Below are 17,502 nucleotides of genomic sequence, written 5' to 3' on the forward strand. Positions count from 1 at the left end.
TTCTCATTCCCCGCGCCCCGACCCCTCCCAGTGACAGTTCGTTTGCTTTCCAGCCGCCAGCCTTGCCCTGGCCCTGAATGGCGTCGTCACCAACACCGTAAAGCTGATAGTGGGGAGGTGAGGCTCCCTCCCGCCTGGTCTCCGTCCTCTTCCCCCTCCTGGACGGCCCTCCTGCTCTCCGCCCCACTGTTGCGGTGGGGGTGCCGCTCTTTCCTGCCCTGGAGAATTTCCTAGGAACGACCCTAAGGGGAGGCCCAGCCTCGGTTGCAGTGGAACTTGCTGTCTGCCCCAGCGAGTAATCACACGAAGTCATTTCTTTCTTTTCCTGATCTAGATGTCAGCTCTGGAACTAATGCTTTTCTCTTAGAATAGAGACTACCTTAATCCAGTTAGTTAATGTTGCCTGGGACACCATACGACCAACAGTTCCCGAGCTTATCGCTGTCTGGTACAACTGAAAAATGCTTTCTGAGGGCCGGGGGTTTAGCTCAGTGGTTCCGTGGCCGGCCTTGCAAGTTCGAGGACCTGAGTGCAATCCCCGGTACCAAAAAAAAAAAAATGGTTTCTGAAAGTGTAAACTGCTGTTTCTAGGCCGCGCCCAGACTTCTTCTACCGCTGCTACCCGGATGGGCGGGCGCCCTCGGACCTGGTGTGCACAGGAGACGCGGCCGTGGTGAACGAGGGCCGGAAGAGCTTCCCCAGCGGACACTCCTCCTGTAGGGTTCCCTCCGCGCTCCCTTCTCTGCTTGATTTGGCATCGGTGCCTTTGACCTGGGAAGCTTGTCCTGTACCTGGAAATTAGAATCCTCTCTTCTTTAATAACCCCACAATTTCACTAAGCCTTAGCCTTGAGTGTTAGTACTAGAGGGCAGAGAGGTCGATGACCTGCGAGAGTTGCACATTTTATTTCTACTGTGTTATTTGCCTAGATCCTGCAATCCTGTATTAGTTTTTTGTTTGTTTGTTTTTTTTTTTTTGGTACCGGGGATTCAGCTCCGGTCCTTGTGCTTGCAAGGCAGGCCACCGAACCGCTGAGCTAAATCCCTGGCCCAATTGAACTCAGGACCTTGTGATTACTAGGCAGGTGCAGCGCCACTGAGCTAAATCCCCGGCTGCTGCAGTCCTGTATTAGTAAAAAACAAACAAAATCCACACCTTTCTTGAGTTCTTCTGTGTCTGGTACTGCACAGTATTTTAGATTCTTACCTCATTGAAGTTGTGCTGTTACTTATGACTTCCACTGATGAGGAAACTAAAGCGTACAGAAGTTAACCTGCCCAAAGTCCTATAACTCGAATTCTAAACACTATTCTAAGATCAAATATTAACACTGGGGGACACAAAACCGTCCATTTTCCCTTTCCTTTTCTCTGATAATCAGTGACCTGCCCCACAAGTGTACAGAAAGGGCTGTGCCCACCCAGGCTCCCTGCCTGCTGCCTGGAGCCGAGTGACCCAACTTTGGCAGGACTTCACCTCGGTTTCTTTCCAGTCGCATTTGCAGGTCTGGCCTTCGTGTCCTTCTACCTGGCGGGAAAGTTACACTGCTTCACACCACAAGGCCGTGGGAAGTCTTGGCGGCTCTGTGCCTTTCTGTTACCTCTGCTCTTGGCAACTGTGATTGCACTGTCCCGAACCTGTGACTACAAGCATCACTGGCAAGGTAAGTGGTATTGGTCCCAGGCAGGCCCCGCTTTCCGCTTGTGGTTTCAAGGAACACACTGGGAGGTTGGGCTGGGCTCACACATATCCGGGGGGAAGAGATTCCCGACAAGGCGTGCTGTAATATCCCACTGCTGGAAACATCGTTAAGTTCAAATTAAACTGCATCTATAAGAAAGTTTGTAAGCCAGCACAGTAGCATGTGCTTATTGTCCCAGACCCTCAGGAGACGTGGGCAAGAGCATCACTTAAGCCCAGGAATGGAGGGCCAGCCTACACAAAACGGAGACCCTGTCCCAAAAGAAAACAAAACAAATTTTACAAAATAAATGATTTATTTTTTTGACATTGTTGTGAGACAGGGTCTCAGTATGTAGTTGAGACTGACCTGAAACTATGTAGCCCAGGCTGGTCTCAAACTCACAGTAATCCTCCTGCCTCAGCCTCCCAGGATTACAAGCGTGCGCCACCATGCCTGGCTTCAATTTACTCTTAAAAATCGTATTTCCTGTCATTTCTTCTTCAGAAACAAATACTCAAGAACATATCATAATTAAAGCTTAAGATTTTAAGTTGAATGCTATAGAAAAACAAACTACAGAAGTCTTCAAAGAAAAGGTATAAATTAAATAATTTTGTCTGGGGATTTAGCTCAGTGGTTCTGCTGCCTGCCTTGCAAGCACAAGGTCCCGAGTTGGATCCCCGGTACCAAACATAAATAAATAAATAAATTTGACAGTATGGCTAAAAGTCCTCAGGTGTCACATTTTTGTTACTTTTTGTGGTAATGGGGACTGAACTAAGGTCTTTGAGCTTTCAAGGCAGGCAAGGTGCCATGAGCTAAATTCCCAGCCCCAGGGGCCATATTCTGAAGAATAACCACAAAAGGGGAACTCCTGCAGTTTCTTTCTTGGGTTCCTGAAATGGTAATAGCTCAGTGAATAAGAACATTACACCAACTTGTGTCATTCTTTTGAATTAAAAAATAATTTGGTCCACTCTGAAGAGTGTTTTGATTTGGTGTTTAGAGAACACTGATAACCCTCTTGAGAAAGGACCAAGAAAGCCTAAAGAAGCCATGTTATCGGGAATGAAGGTCTCCAGCCCCTTTCAGCACAGTGCTGGGGTGGAAGGTCAAGTTCTCCTCACAGTGTGGTGTCTAAGAATAAAGATCTCCATCCTCTTTGCAGATGTGCTGGTTGGCTCTGTGATCGGCACAACATTCGCCTATGTCTGCTACAGGCAGTACTACCCCCCTCTCACTGACGCCGAGTGCCATAAGCCATTCTGGAACGAGCGGGCGCTGCGTGCTGCACCGAGGAAGCCTGGTGACTCCCACTGTCTGGATATTTAGAGGCTGCATCTACCTTGGGGGAAAGCAAGGCTGATCAGGCTTCCTGAGGAAACCACGCACGACACGAGACTGACCTTTCCACCCTTCACACAGCCACCTTTTCTGGCTCCACCAGCATGGCTGTGAGCAGGTCCCCAGCAGCTGAAGGAAGGGCTCCACTGGACTGGGACCCCGAGATCTAGTGCTTTTCAATTTAACTGAAAGGCCACTCTTGGAAGGCTATTTTCACAAAGAAGACCTATTTTATCCTGGGAACTAGAGTCAGTTACCAAAACTTAACTTTTCTCATAACTCGAAGTCTTAAAATCTAGGTCCTGACCTCTGCTTCTGTTTATTTCCCCTGGTGACAATTCCTTAACCCTTAAATAGGAAACATCCAGTTCTGGCTAACTTGTCACCGTTGTGCCTGTCTTACCTGAGGCCAGCCATCTGTTATTGCCGTTTTGAACAATGTGGAAATAAACAGTTGAACTGCTAAGAAGTGGTAAAAAGGAAGAAAACAGTCAATGTGGTTTCAGTGCTAACAGATGACTGTTTCTACCTCATTTGTCCTTGTGCTCAGGAGCTCCGTGCCCAAACATTCTGCCACCCGTCCGAGGCAGGAAGAAAAATGACAGCTCTCATTATGTGGAGGACAGATGAGTGTCTGTTCTTCCTAGGATCTTGTAATTTCCTGTTTCTTCTGACTGTATTTTAAATGAGCATGCCTTACATATATCTTCCTATAACATCTTTAATGTATTTTTTTCCCCTTCAGTAAGCCTGATAGTCAAGTCAAATGAAACGGTGAATGTGTTCTGTCCTCAGGACGCCATCTAGGGCTGGATAGAAACATCAGCTGCCCAGCTGCCATGCGCCCCTGGTCACCTCGGCTGCCGAAGGACCGCGCACGCCTGCCTGAACACTGCGGATACTGAACTACACCTGCTTATGGCAGTAAGAACACTAGTCAAGGGGAAAAATAGTTCTTTGACCAAAATTTTATTTCCTAAACCTATTTTAGTAATATGTAGGGGAGGAGAAAATAGTTACTGTATTAGTTCTATGACTGATGGTAAGAGTAAGCAACTGGTCAGTACAGTTTTATTTCAGTGTTTACCAAAGTTTTAAATGTAATCATGTAAAAAACATTTCAAAAGTGCAAAATATCAGAAAGCAAATTAATGCTATATTAATCTTTCCATGCAAACAACCTCCCACTGATAAGCAATACAAGTTCAGTAGCTGGGAATATGCACACAATGTTACATTGGAGTTTAAAAGTAGGCTTGGTCAAGAGACTGCGTGTGATACAAGCAAAGCAGTGATAGCTTAGAAGTAAATAAAAGGCTTTCCTCCAGCTTCCTGGTATACATTGGTGCTTACCACAGATAGGTGCGATACAAAGCCCTTCAAGTTAACTCTCCTTACCACCACGTGAGAACTGGTTTTTTGTTTTTTTGAGACAGGGCCTCACTACATAGCTCAGGCTGACCGCTGACCTTGAACTCACAATGATCCTCCTGCCTCAGCCTCCCAAGTGCGCAGATGACAGGCGTGCGCAAACAGGACTGGTGGAAACATTTCTCAGTTGAGTGGCTCATCTAGCTCTCAGAGTCAGGTTGTCTATCTTTGGTTACAGACATTCATTCTTGGTTAGTTTTTTGGTTCGCTCTTAAATAGTAAGTAAAACTTAACAAGGGATTACCCTTTAATATAGGAGTGCTACTTCATTTTCAGTAAACCTTATCAGAGTTTACATGGTGAAGGATTCAGAGCTCAGGCCTCTTGTAGCTGCCTTCAGCATTAGTCCATAAGCACATGGTAAGGAAGGCCAGGCTCAGTTGTACTCCCTGACCTCCAGGGTTTCCTCCTTTCCATCGAGGATAAAGATCGCTGCTAAGAGGTGACTTCAGTGAATATTAAATGTCACTGCTCTGGATAGCATGATACAGCCACAGAAAAATCATAAAACAAAGCCTTGCCTGCCTGCCTGCCTCTGCCAAGCTCTAAGCTGGGCCCAGTGGAAATCTGAGAAGGAGCATAAAGGACTCTCAGAAAGCGCCCTGCCGAGACGATGCCAAGTGCTGATCAGTGGAAGGAAAGGACGACGTCCTGGGGAAAAGCAGTCCGCAGTCACCGGGGGAAAGAGAAACTTCACTCCGTGAGCTGCAAGCTAAGCTGACAGTGACTGGGCACTGCCCCTTGGCTTCTGTAGGTCTAGGTTACTCTCACAATGAGTCATTTCAGCCAGACTCCATGCTTAGCTAACACTGCCCCTGCCAAGAGTGTCTGAAGTAAGCATTCCGGGTTACAGTCCCTAGGAAGGCAACAGTGTTCACCTGTGTGCATGTGGGCAAGTTACTGGAGACTGAACCAGGGCCTCTGCATTGAGCCACATCTGCAGCCCTTTGAGACGAGGCTGGGCTCCAACTTGTGACCCTCCTGCCTCAGCAGCCCACAGGATACAGACAAGCCCCATTTCTGGCCTACAGAATGGCTTTAAAGAGAAACAGTAACATTCATCTTAGTGAACGTCAGATAACTTAAATCATTTCACCATAAAGACACCACTAAAGACTTTATTTATAACCCAAGCAGCCTGTAATTTCCAATTCCTCACCTCTACAGCTTTACCCCCAACACTCTCAGCCGGCCACGGTGGTTCACACCTGGAATCCCGGCACTAGGGAGGCTAACAATGGAGGGTCACAAGTCCCAGCCTAGGCTGGGCAACTCAGTGAGATCCTACATCAATACACAACATACAGGGCTAGCAGTAGAGCCCAGTGCAAAGGCCCTGGGGTCAACCCCTGTACTGAGGAGAAAATGTGAAACCTCACCAAGAGCCCCCCCCCCCCATTTGGAGCATGCTACAGAAGGGTAGGTCTGTGATACACAACATCCTGCTTTATGAAGATGTACATAATGTGAATGAAACTGTTCAGTTTAGACTTACTCCTTCACAACTGCTTAGAGTTGCTACAGTTGTGAAGGAATAAGCGTCAGTCTAGCAATAGTCTCTCCATCATAAAATGTACATGGTACTCTTACTAGCTGCACTTTTCTTTCTTTATGCAGTATATGCAGAAAAGAAATGCTGTCTCAAAAGAAAACAAAATCTCCCGGTGACTCTTCCCAAATCCATTTAGACTTAGCTTTCAGGTCCAGAGACCCCGTAGAAATGAGAATAACCACAAATGCCTTGTAAATCTCAAGACTTGTAAATCCCAGACCGGAACATCTAAAGATACGCAATAATTTCCTAGAAAAGTTTCTACCAACCTTCACCAAGTCAGACCCAGGCTGGCCTGTGTGCTGTTTCAAGTGGTAAATTACTACCATCACAGAATTAAGGACTGACTCCTCCCAGTTATGAAGAGCAGCAAGTGTTCACACAAAGCCAGTGGGAATAACTAAGAGCTGGGTGTGGTGGCATCAGGCTGTCATCCCAGCATTTTGGGAGACGGAGGCACGAGCATCATGTCAAGCCCAGCCTGAGCTACTTAGTGACTTAGCAAGACTCTGCCTCAAAATTAAAAAATTAAAAAGAGAGCTGGGAATGTAATTCAATGCGAAGGCCCTGGGCTTATTACCCAGTACTGCCCCTCACCAAAAGAAGCGCTAGGGTCTTCCCTTGGTTTTTCTGCTCACTCCACAGAGGAAGGATCATCTTCTAAGACCTCCAAGGTGACATGCAGCTGAGGGGAGGAAGCAAGTTTCCCTGTTGGACCAGGAGGAGTGAGAGAAGAGGTCAGCAACAGGCAGAGCCGGAAGGCAGTCACAGAGGGTTCCAGGCTGGCACACAGACAGTGTCCAATCTCAGGGTGGTTAACTGAAGGGACAACGGCTGCCACGCTGACTCTCAGCCGATCATCACTCAGGGTTCTGAGTTCAAGTCCTAGAAGACAACAGATGTCATCACACAAAACCTTCCTCTAAGTGTGTGGCTGCATTTCCCCTGTCCCTTCGAAAACGAGTAACAGCCTGGATTCTGGTGACAGGCAACAGATACGTGTATTTATAGAGTTTGAGACTCCGTGGTTCCTTACAGCATGTCAGTAAGTAAGTTAAGCACCATCCTTTGTACATGGCATTAAAAAGCTTACATGAAGCAGCCAAGAGGGGTCCTCTTTACTGTAAGGGCTGATCAAGGAAGACGCCCTGGGTTTGATAGATCTCTTTGAGGACCAGCAACACTGTGTCTTCAGATTCCCTGTAAGAGGAAAACTTACAGTGAGGCACAGTAAACTGAACTGACATTTGTGCTAGATACTTTATATATATTATATTTTACTTAATCCACATAGGTACCTTACAATTTCCGTTTTTACTATCTGGAAAAAAGACCTGAGTGATAAAACTGGCAGTGATGACTGGAAAGTGACTTGGCAGAGAGCCACAGCATTATGTCTGGAAACGCGGAAAGCGAAGCGCTGGGGTGAGTGAGACAGGGAAGCAGCTGCCTAGCGTGCGTGAGGTCCTGGCTTCAAGCGCCAGCACCACCGAAAAAGGTAAAGGACTAAGAACTGCTCATTGCCAGAGTTCTCTATTTTTCTTTTTTAGTAGTACTGGGGACTGAAAGCAGGGCCTTCACAGAGTTATATCCCCCACCCTCTTTAGTTTTTCAAATTTTGAGACCGGGTCTCAGTCCCTGCCAGGCTAGTACTACCCAGGCTAGGCTTGAACTCGTGATCCACTTGCCTTCCAGGGGTGCCGTTTATACAAGTGTGCCACACCCAACTGCTTTTTTTTAAGTCGTGCTGGAGACCGAACTCAGAGCCTGGAGCATGTTGTGTACATGCTGTATTGCTGAGCTACATTCCTGGCCTTTCAGAGTTTATTCTTGAGCCATTCATAAAGTGGAACACAAAAAAGTGAGTCTCTATAAAACAGGTAAAAAAAACATTCTGAAAAAGCAAGGCCTTGCCGAAAGAACAATGCCTACAATATGCTAAGACAGCAGAGACTGAACCCACAGCATTTATCCTGAGCTACACCCCCATCTCACTACATCACTAAGGTCTAAGGTGTACAGGCTTGGCTTGAGCTTCCCAGAGCACTGGGACTTCAGACAGGTTCCACCATGACCACTGCTAAAGAAATTTTAAGAAACACATGCAGAAATGTTGCGGGTTAGATCCCTAGTGCCAAGTACAGAGGGAACCAATTAGTAGGGAACAAAATAAAAATTATAAAAAGCTTTTCTGAGACTTTCTTTGAATTTCAAAGGTTTTGGCCTTTAAATTTCAACCCATATAAACACACCATCTGCCAGACAAGCAGAGGTCACTCTTGCAGAGCAGTACTTGAGCTGTAATCGGACTGCATTTGCTCAACTGCACTTTTTGTCATAGCTTCTATTCTATTTATCATACAGAATGGATATTGATCTTATCATATAATTTTCCCTTTATCAGAATTCAAATAGATTCCTCTCAGAACCTTAAAGCTTATTATTTTCTTAAACAGTTATTTTCCTAGCTTTAATTTCTTCAGTGATTAAGTTGTGTTGTAGTATATGGAACTTAATTAGCACAATTTATCCATTCTTATCAGATAGTTATTTAATAATAAATAATTCTGACCTACCTACTATAAATGCTTTCAAATGGGTTTCTTAAAATATGTTTGGTAACAGCCATGTTTTATTCCCAATTATTTCAGAGGTGAGGCTGGAAGGTTTCAAGTTTGAGGCCAGTCTAGGCAACTTAGCAAGATCCTGTCTCAGAATAAAATAAAATTAAAGGCCTGGTACCTAGCATACACAAAGCCTTGAATTCAATCCTCAGTACTATCAAAAAATAAAGTAAGTTCAGGGCCAGAGATTTAGCTCAGTGGTGCTGCCGCCTGCCTCGCAAGCACAAGGTCCTGAGTTCGATCCCCAATACCAAAAGATAAAGTTTAGGGCCAGGGATTTAACTCGGTGGTTCCACCACCTGCCTTGCAAACACAGAGACCCAAGTTCAATCCCCAGTACCAAAAAAAAAAGTTTAGTAACAGGAATGTATATGTTTCAGTTCCTTTATAAGCATCTAAATGGCATCATTAACTCAATGGTCTATGCAAGTATAAAACTGCATTTAAAGCAGCACATGCTGAGTGTGTGTGTGTGTGTGTGTTCTGCACTAGGGATCACAGTGAGGGGATCCACCTCACTCGATGAGCTACCTCTGTAGACCTTTGTTTGGATTTTTAATTTTGTGCATATTGGTCTATCCCCCTTCCTTTCTCTCCGTTAATCAATCTCCTCTGAAGCAAACTAACAGAAACACTCACCAGTAGCACAGATGACTTTGTAAAGCAAATAGATACTCGTTGAAACTCTCAATGGGCTTCTCCTGCAGCACATAGTCGATGCGCTGGCCCCTATTCAGCATCCCCACGTTGATGGGCGGAAGTTCCCCCTTCCCTGCTGCACAGGGCTCTTCCGTGCTAACGTCTGGACACAGGGGAGCAGCGTCAGAGCAGAGGAGTCTGAGCACCCTGGCTGTCCTGTTGCTTCCCTCCAACCCCAAGTTTACCCTCTCTGCTCAGCACTGTTCCACCCTCTTCCTCTCTCTCTCATTAAAAAATCCTCAAATCACACTAGTTTTGCCCAACCCCTTCTTTTCTTTTACTAACACAACTCATTAACCATACCTTTGAGAGCTAAGTCACTGCCTAGAGTTTATACGGGGGGGGGGGGGTTAGCTCATTGGTGCCACCGCCTGCCTCTCAAGGGCAAGGACCCAAGTTCAGTACCAAAAGAAAAAAAACCTAAACGCAAGCAGGACTGACCCGTAAGTACCTAGATATTCTTCCCGTAAAAGCAAGTAGGCTCAACATCATCCCCACAGTTCCTCAGGAATGTTTTCAAGCCTCGTGCACAGCTCTTTTGACATTTTACCTCACGTCTTTCCACAGTTTATAAACATGACAGAAAGGGTTGGCAGACATGGAGGCCTCGTTGGGACTCAGAGGACAGGTCCCACATAATAAAGGGGCCGAGGGAATAAAAGGCGGCATGCAGGGGTCTCTCCTACTGGGCCCGGGAGGACTCGGTGTGCACCCTGTCACTGACCACTAGCCTGCTCCGAACTTGACTCAGGCTCTGCCTCGGCCTCATCTGCCGTCTCTGCTTGTAAGGCAGGGTATGGAGTTCTGGTGAAGGACTTCCAGGCCATCCGCAGCGAACCCAGCAAGTTGTTCTTCAGGTCCATGCTCATCCTGGTCAAGCCCTCTCTTAGCTCTGCAACACACACACAAACACGAAGTGCGTAGGGTCCGACAGAGCAAACAGAATGAATGAGGTCTGTTAGGTCTGTACTGGCCGAGGGTCTGACATTACCAATCTTCATACAGACTTGCCTAAGTGCATCCGCTTCCTGCCTTTATGATGTGGGATCAGCATGGGCTCAAATTCCACTCCGGGAGCCACCATTGGTTCAATTCTATAGGCCACAGGATCAAACTACATAGGAAAAACAATAGCTCTATTTATCTTGCTAAAGAAACACAGTCTGAGGAAGTATGTGTCCTAGGTAAGAATAATTATACAATGGCACCGCGCTTGCCTTGTAAGCACAGGTCCTGAGTTTGATACCCAGTATTGAAAAAGAGAATAATTATGAATCCATTCAGAAGAAAACGTAGGTGTTCTGCCCCATCAATTTCAGATCAACACTATCCTAACAATAAGTCCTCTCACTACTACAGAATGGTATAGAAAAAAGCAAATCTTTACCAATAAGCCCTAATGTTCAGGAAAAACCATACTAACTGGACAATGCTTACAGGATGATAAATATTGAAGAAACCTTTGCACGTTGGAAATTTGTAATTGGGATCAATTCTCTTTAGCCCTCGGACAGTAAGGAACATTCCAATAGGAGACCCAAAAGCAAAGAATATTTCAGGTTTGTAGATGAGCCGAGGGTACTTTACGGAGACCTGGAAGAGGAAACACAAACATCTCTCACTAATAACAAAAGGCGCATCTGTTCCGTGGCAAGGGTGCCAGTATGGTCACCTGTCCAATGCTGACATCCAGGCACCCGTCCTTTCTAGTAGCATCTGTGCTGCCGCAGGGCTCAGCTTCTCTGGGGAGGTTCACCCTGGGAGCTGACTGCATGCCTGGTCGAGTAATACCCTGAAGAATAAAAAAGACTTTAGTGAGCTACTACTACACAGTAAAAACAGCCCAAGGATTCCAGGTCTCTGCTGGTCTGAAAGGATGCTTGGGCCATGTGTGACAGCACACACCTGTAATCTCAGCACTCTGGAGGCTGAGGCAGGAGTTAAAGGCCAGGATGGACTACATAATGAGTATTAGGCTGGCCTGAACTACACAGGTAGACCCTGTCTCAAAAAGCAAAATGTTTGGGAAAGTTTTAAAATGATAAGCAATAGGGCCCAGGGATTTACGTCAGTGCTTTTGCCACCACCTGCCTCATAAGCACAAGGTACTGAGTTCGATCCCCCATACCAAAACAAAAAAAACCCAAAATAACAAAAAGATAAGCAATAATTTTAGGAAGGGCTCCTCAAAAAGCAAGATAAAGTAGTGAAAATAAGTGTTGCCTTAAATTATGAATTGATATTCTTTATGTGCCTAAGACGATGAAAGCTGTACACAGCCATTTGGGCAGCAGTGGAATTTTTAGGCAGCCAACATGAGAAAAAAGAAGGGCAGAGTGCTCAGGGGAAATTCCAAGTGCATGCTAGAGCGCCATGAAGGGGCGCGCTCCATAATAGGACAAGTAAGGCCTCTGAGCACAGAACACAACACAAGAATTCAGGGTTAGGGTTAGAAAAGAATTACTCCCAGCACCTGCCCAGCAAGTGCAAGGCCTGGAGTTCGATTCCCAGTACAAGAAAAAAGAAAAAGAAAACTAATCCATCTGCTAAAAAGTTGGAAAAGAACTAACTACTAAAGCAATTTAAAAGAATAATAATAATAAAAAACAATTAACTAGTAAGATACAAAATTCGGTGACCAGAAAAACTAAATGTAGGTGTACTCTTACTACACTGATAGACCTTGACAATATTATGCTAAATAAAAGCTGCCAGTCACAAAGTCTATCACAGGAACCCACTGACATGGAAATGCCTGAAATAACCAAATCTACAAGGGCTGAGGGCAGAGATGCAAATGAGCATGAGGTTTCTCTGGGAGGTGACGGAAATGTTCTGGAGTCAGACAGTGGGAATGGTTATGAAACTCTGTGAATACAACGAAAATCACTGAAACGTACGCTTTAACAAGGTGACGAGTGCAGTATATGAGGTGAAGGGCTGAGGGTGTAGTTCAGTACTAAGGCTTGATCCTCAGTACCAAAAAAAGAAAAATGAAAAACAATGAATAAGAATCCCAAGCCAGGGATTTAGCTCAGTGATTCCACCACCTGCCTTGAAAGCACAAGGTCCCGAGTTCAATCCCGGTATCAAAAAAAAAAAAAAAAAAAAAAAAAAAAAAACAGGCATGGTGGTGCATGCCTGTTAGTCCAGCACTTGAGAGGCTGAGGCAGGAGGATCACTGTGAATTGGAGACCAGACTGGGCTACACAGTGAGTTCAAGACCAGCCTGAATTAAGACTTGAGACTATCTCAAAAAGCCTTTAAAAAAAGGAATAAAAAAGAAAATGTATTTAAAGTCTAAAAGAATCAAAGATCAATTCCCAAAATTGTTTACTTAGCTGCATGTGGTGGCACACACCTGTACTGCCAGCCACTTGGGAGGCTGAGGCAGGAAGACTGCTTACACCCAAGACTTTGAGGCCAGCGTAAGCAACACAAAACGAATTAAAAAAAAAAAGACTGTTTAGCTTGCCAGAGTAACATCACACAAAGTACACCATGGATGCTAGACAACTGCTTAGTTCAAAGAGCTATGTCAGGTACGTACCAGCAAACTACTTCTGCTCTTGAAATAGTTTATTATTTTCTTTCTTGGTCCTAAAGGAATTCCCATTTCCTGAAGATCTCTGTCTGTGCATAAAGCCTAGACATAAAAAAATCAAATATCTTTTATTTCTAGGCAAAATAAAATCAACTGAGTGCCCTATTCCCTGAGAAGACAAGACATATAAGCACTCTCCTGTGGCTACTGGTGCAACCTAACAACCAAGAGAAGAAAAGGCTGTTTTAGAGAAACATCTTAAAGAGGAATCTAGAGTATCAGTGTCATAGTAATATAGATTAACATTGTGTTATTTTTGAAAATAAAACCAAACTAAACTGGGTCTGGTGGTGCATGCCTGTAATCCCAGCCCTTGGGAGGCTGAGGCAGGAGGATTGCTGTGAGTTTAAGACCAGCCTGGGCTACATAGTGAGTTCTAGGTCAGTCTGAACTACACAGTGAGACCCTGTCTCAAAAAGCAAAAAACAAAACTGCTGGGTGTGGTGGCACACCTATAATTCCAGCACTTGGGAGGCTGAGGCAGGAGATCACTGGAGTTCAAGGCCAGCCTGGACTATATGTAGAGACCCTGTCTCAGACGAAACAAAGAAACAAAACACACCCTGGAGAAGATGGGTACTTAATGGCTTGATTACAGAAAAACCACTCCGATCTCCATACTCACTTCTGAGATGGGTGAGACTGACAGATATACCAGTGTGAGGGTACAGCAGACACAAGAGTCATACAACTGACCAACAAGAGACCTCAATTTAATGCCCGTTGCTTTACTAGAGAAGGAAGGGTTCCTTCAGCCTTAGACCACCGTGTACTTTTATTCTTAGGTGTGGGATTATTTAACACTACACCACAAAGTTGTCCACACTAGCCTCCCAGAGTGCTGAGGTTACAGGCCTATGCCACCACACAGGCTAGCTCACTTGAACTTTAAACTCCCACAAAGCAAAGATCACTTTATATGATAAACAGCACACAACGCTGATGCTAACAAACATTATTAACGATAACAATGTACTTATGCAACTAAAAAGCTTCTAAAGGGCAACCTTTTTATAAACATGATGAAGGTAAAAAAAAAAAAAATACTGAACATGGTTTGGCATAAAGTTTTAAAAGATTATTTTTACCAGAGCTTCCTTATCTACTTTCTCCTTCGCAAAGATATTAAAGAACTCAGAGAGCTGAAGTTTCTTCAAATCTTCCTCCAGGTTAGCCGTGTCTCCATGATCCATAACAATATTTAGTGAATCCTAAAATGAAATCATACAGCTCATATTCTCAAAATTCACTTAGTTTCCTTTATTAATACTATTTTATGATTTGAAATGTCATAAAATCCCCACAGTAAAGTATCTTAACTTTAAATAGGAAACAGCCCATTTGCCCATCAGTTGGAAACTGGATAAAGATGTGGTTTTTCTATAAAATGGAGTACTACTCAACCATAAAGAATGAGAAATTAGATTCATTCATAGGAAAATGGATACATATTGAGGATATACTCCTAAGTGAAATAAGTCACACATGGGTAAATACGGAAAAGTTTCTTGGTGTGAACAAACTCTAATAGTACATAAGATCCTAATGAGATAATGCACCATGTGAAATAGGAAGGGCTAAAGGTGTAGGGAAAGTGGGAAGGGTAGGGGAAAAGTAATAAGAGAAAAGAAAAAAATGTGAAAAAATGGAAATAAAGTGTTTGTAAATGGGGAGGGAAGGAAGGGGTGAAGGGAGGGCAGGGACAAGGGGAAAAAATGAGAACCAAGATCCCAATAATGAATGTAACTGTACTGTATACCTAGAATGTACCAATAAACTCCATGAAAAAAAACTTTAAATAAATTGTAACTTATGCAAAATATAAATAAAGACTGATTTCAAGTTTTTGTAATTTCAGTTAAAAATGTATGTGTGTATACACACACACACACACACACACACACACAATTTTTGGTGGGTGTTTTTTGGGAGGGGTACCAGGGATTGAACTCAGGACCTTGTGCTTGTGAGGCAGGCGTGGCACCACTGAACTATATCCCCAGCCCTTTTTTTTTTGGTTTTTTGAGACAAGGTCTCACTATGTTTTTGTTTTTGGGTTTTTTTTACCACCAGGGATTGACCTCCGGACTTTGCACTGGCAAGGCAGGTGGTGGAACCACTGAGCTAAATCCCCGGCCCAAATTCTCACTATGTAGTTCAGACTAGCCTCGAACTCACTATGTAGTCCAGGCTGACTTCAAACTGGCTATCCTCCTGCCTCAACCTCCCAAGTGCTGGGATTACAGGCATACACTACCATACCCAGAAGCAGTGCATATTTATAAAGGAAATAAACGTGGCTACAGTTATTTTAGAATATGGCAGTTATTTGTAGAAGGTTCTATCACTCGAGTGACATAATTACTAGCCCATTGAACACAGATTTAACATATTAGACTAAAGTCAGCTAAAAACAAAAATGTCTAAAAATCTAAAAATCTTTACTATGGAACACTACCAGAGAACCTATCTGAACATCTAAATTACCTTTTCACTGTCAATATCCCCCAAAGAATCTTTCTGATTTGTTAGGATATCAAACAATATAAGCGAACCTATAAGTAAAATAGAAGAAAAAGGGACAATTTCTAAGTATTAGCACTAAATTGCTATCTTTTATATAAAAAAGTCATCAGCCAATGATACATGTAAGCACATCTAGGAAGCAGAGTATCTTCCCAGCTCACCACCCTTCCACCCTTCCCCTTCCATCACAGAAACTGCTAGGCCTCCGAATCTGACACTGCCAAGACACTGGCTTCAAAAACAGGTGTCCTTACAATGCACCCGTCCTTGCTGCTTACGGGGAATTCGTCTGTTACCTAAACTATGACCAGCAATGGATACACCCCCTTTGAAATCAGGGTTCCGCTGCAGAAAGAGTGTGTAGATTCGGTTCATCTCTGAAACTACTGTGTCCACAATAGTCTGGCAGTAGGTGGGGCTGTTGTAGAAGAAGACGTCTAGGATGGTGTCATTGGTGAAGTGCCGGAGGCGGTTAATGCTGGGCAGGGTTATCCGCTGCAGATCTCTGCAAAAACAGAAGACCTTGGTCCAGAAGCCCAAGTACATCCCACAACTATCTTGGAGTAATTATACAGCTAGCTTTTCAAGTACAGAGTCAAAAGTTTAATAAGAGACTATTAGCAATTTATAAGAAAAACAGGGCCAGGGATTTAGCTCAGTGGTTCCACCTCCTGCCTCACAAACAAAAGGACCCGAGTTCGATCTCTGGTTGCCCCCCCGCAAAAGAAAATATAAGAAAAACAGAGGATGGAGAAATGTGCCTAACGAAGCCAAAGAAAAGTTATCAGCAAAACTCAGAGTATAAACAACCCTACAAGGGCCAGGGATTTAGCTCAGTGGAGCCGCTGCCTGCCTTGAAAACACAAGGACCCAAGTTCAATCCCCGGTACCAACAAATGAACAAAAACAACCCAGTTTACTACAAAAATTTTAAGAAAATAATAGAGCCAGGAGTGGCAGTGAACACCTATAATTCTAGCACTTGGAAGGCCAAAGCAGAAGGGCTGCAAGTTGGAGCCCAGCCTCGACAATTAGTAACTTAGCAAGACTCTCAAAATTAAAAAATCAGAAAGGGCTGAGTACGTACTCGATGCAAAGGCAATGGACTCAATTCCCAGTATCACAGAACAAACACTAAATAGAGCTGAGAGATTGAGAAAGACCTGCCATCTAACTGTAGTGCATGGCCTTTGTTTGTACCCCACTTGTAAACGTATGTGTGCACACATACATAAAAACCTATTTGGGTTAGGGTGTCAACTCCGTGGTGGTGTGCTTGCCTGGTGATCCTCCTGCCTCAGCCTCCCTAGTGCTGAGAGTGCTGAGATTACGGTGTACACCACCAACCACGGCACTTTTCTTTTGGTGATACTGGGGATTAAGCCCAAGACCAAACACACTGAACTATGTACCTAGCCTTCTTTGAGACAGGGTCACACGAAGTTACTCAAGTGTCCAAGCTGGGCTCAGACTTGCAATCCTCCTGCCTCACGTCTGTAACACCATACCTGGCAAATTGATGTATTTTTAAATCCTTTAATATATTCAGATTGAAACATTCTTATTGTTTCTTTCTTTAAGACAGTTTTGCTGTGTAGTCGAGGCTGGCTTTTAATTTACTACGTAGCCCAGGCTACCCTGGGACCTGTGGCAAACCTCCTGCCTCAGCCTCCTCAGTGCTAGAATTATTGGTCTGCACCACCATACCTCGCACTGATGAGTTTTTGACAATATGTAATATTTTTTATTCAAAAATAATATGGTGGAAAAAAGAGATGAGTAAGAAGATACAAATAGGGCAGAACCAAGCATGCACTGACACTTGTTGGAGCTTCACAAGCAGTAAGTGAAGATTTATTTCTTGTGCTATAATAAAATGTATTTTAAGCTGGGCATAGTGGTGCACACCTGTAATCCCAGCACTCGGGAGGTTGAGGCAGGAGGATCGCTGTGTGTTCAAGACCAGCCTGAGATACATAGTGAGTTCCAGGTCACTCTCAACTACATAGTGAGACCCTGTCTTAAAATACCAAAAAAA

General features: G+C 44.2%; 2 protein-coding genes across 7 annotated transcripts in view; one reads left to right on the top strand and one right to left on the bottom strand.

Moving 5' to 3' along the window:
- Positions 1-3,789, top strand: part of Plpp5 (phospholipid phosphatase 5) — a gene marked incomplete at its 5' end in the record, with an annotated part of 4,247 nt that extends 458 nt beyond the window's left edge. Inside the window, 4 exons of the mRNA XM_010605167.1 lie at positions 54-117; positions 592-716; positions 1,493-1,663; positions 2,853-3,789. Coding sequence (XP_010603469.1) covers positions 54-117; positions 592-716; positions 1,493-1,663; positions 2,853-3,016 — 524 coding nt within the window. The remainder of the gene's footprint in view (positions 1-53; positions 118-591; positions 717-1,492; positions 1,664-2,852) is intronic.
- A 916-nt stretch (positions 3,790-4,705) lies between these two features.
- The window catches only part of Ddhd2 (DDHD domain containing 2), a 41,667-nt gene continuing 28,870 nt past the window's right edge, over positions 4,706-17,502 (bottom strand). For 4 of the 6 annotated variants that reach the window (XM_010604802.1, XM_010604821.3, XM_010604811.3 and 1 more), the window contains 11 exons: positions 15,761-15,969; positions 15,426-15,493; positions 14,027-14,149; positions 12,885-12,980; positions 11,007-11,126; positions 10,772-10,927; positions 10,346-10,448; positions 10,059-10,226; positions 9,275-9,437; positions 7,105-7,211; positions 4,706-6,896 (listed from right to left, as the gene is read on the bottom strand). In XM_010604802.1, coding sequence (XP_010603104.1) covers positions 7,130-7,211; positions 9,275-9,437; positions 10,059-10,226; positions 10,346-10,448; positions 10,772-10,927; positions 11,007-11,126; positions 12,885-12,980; positions 14,027-14,149; positions 15,426-15,493; positions 15,761-15,969 — 1,288 coding nt within the window. In that variant the 3' untranslated portion in view covers positions 4,706-6,896; positions 7,105-7,129. Of the gene's footprint in view, positions 6,897-7,104; positions 7,212-9,274; positions 9,438-10,058; positions 10,227-10,345; positions 10,449-10,771; positions 10,928-11,006; positions 11,127-12,884; positions 12,981-14,026; positions 14,150-15,425; positions 15,494-15,760; positions 15,970-17,502 lie in introns of those variants that run through there. The other 2 variants (XM_010604838.3, XM_010604843.2) reach the window with 2 other exon arrangements.

Source organism: Fukomys damarensis, unplaced genomic scaffold (assembly GCF_012274545.1).
Source record: "Fukomys damarensis isolate Sample0158 unplaced genomic scaffold, DMR_v1.0_HiC HiC_scaffold_18, whole genome shotgun sequence".
Classification (NCBI taxonomy): Eukaryota; Metazoa; Chordata; class Mammalia; order Rodentia; family Bathyergidae; genus Fukomys; species Fukomys damarensis.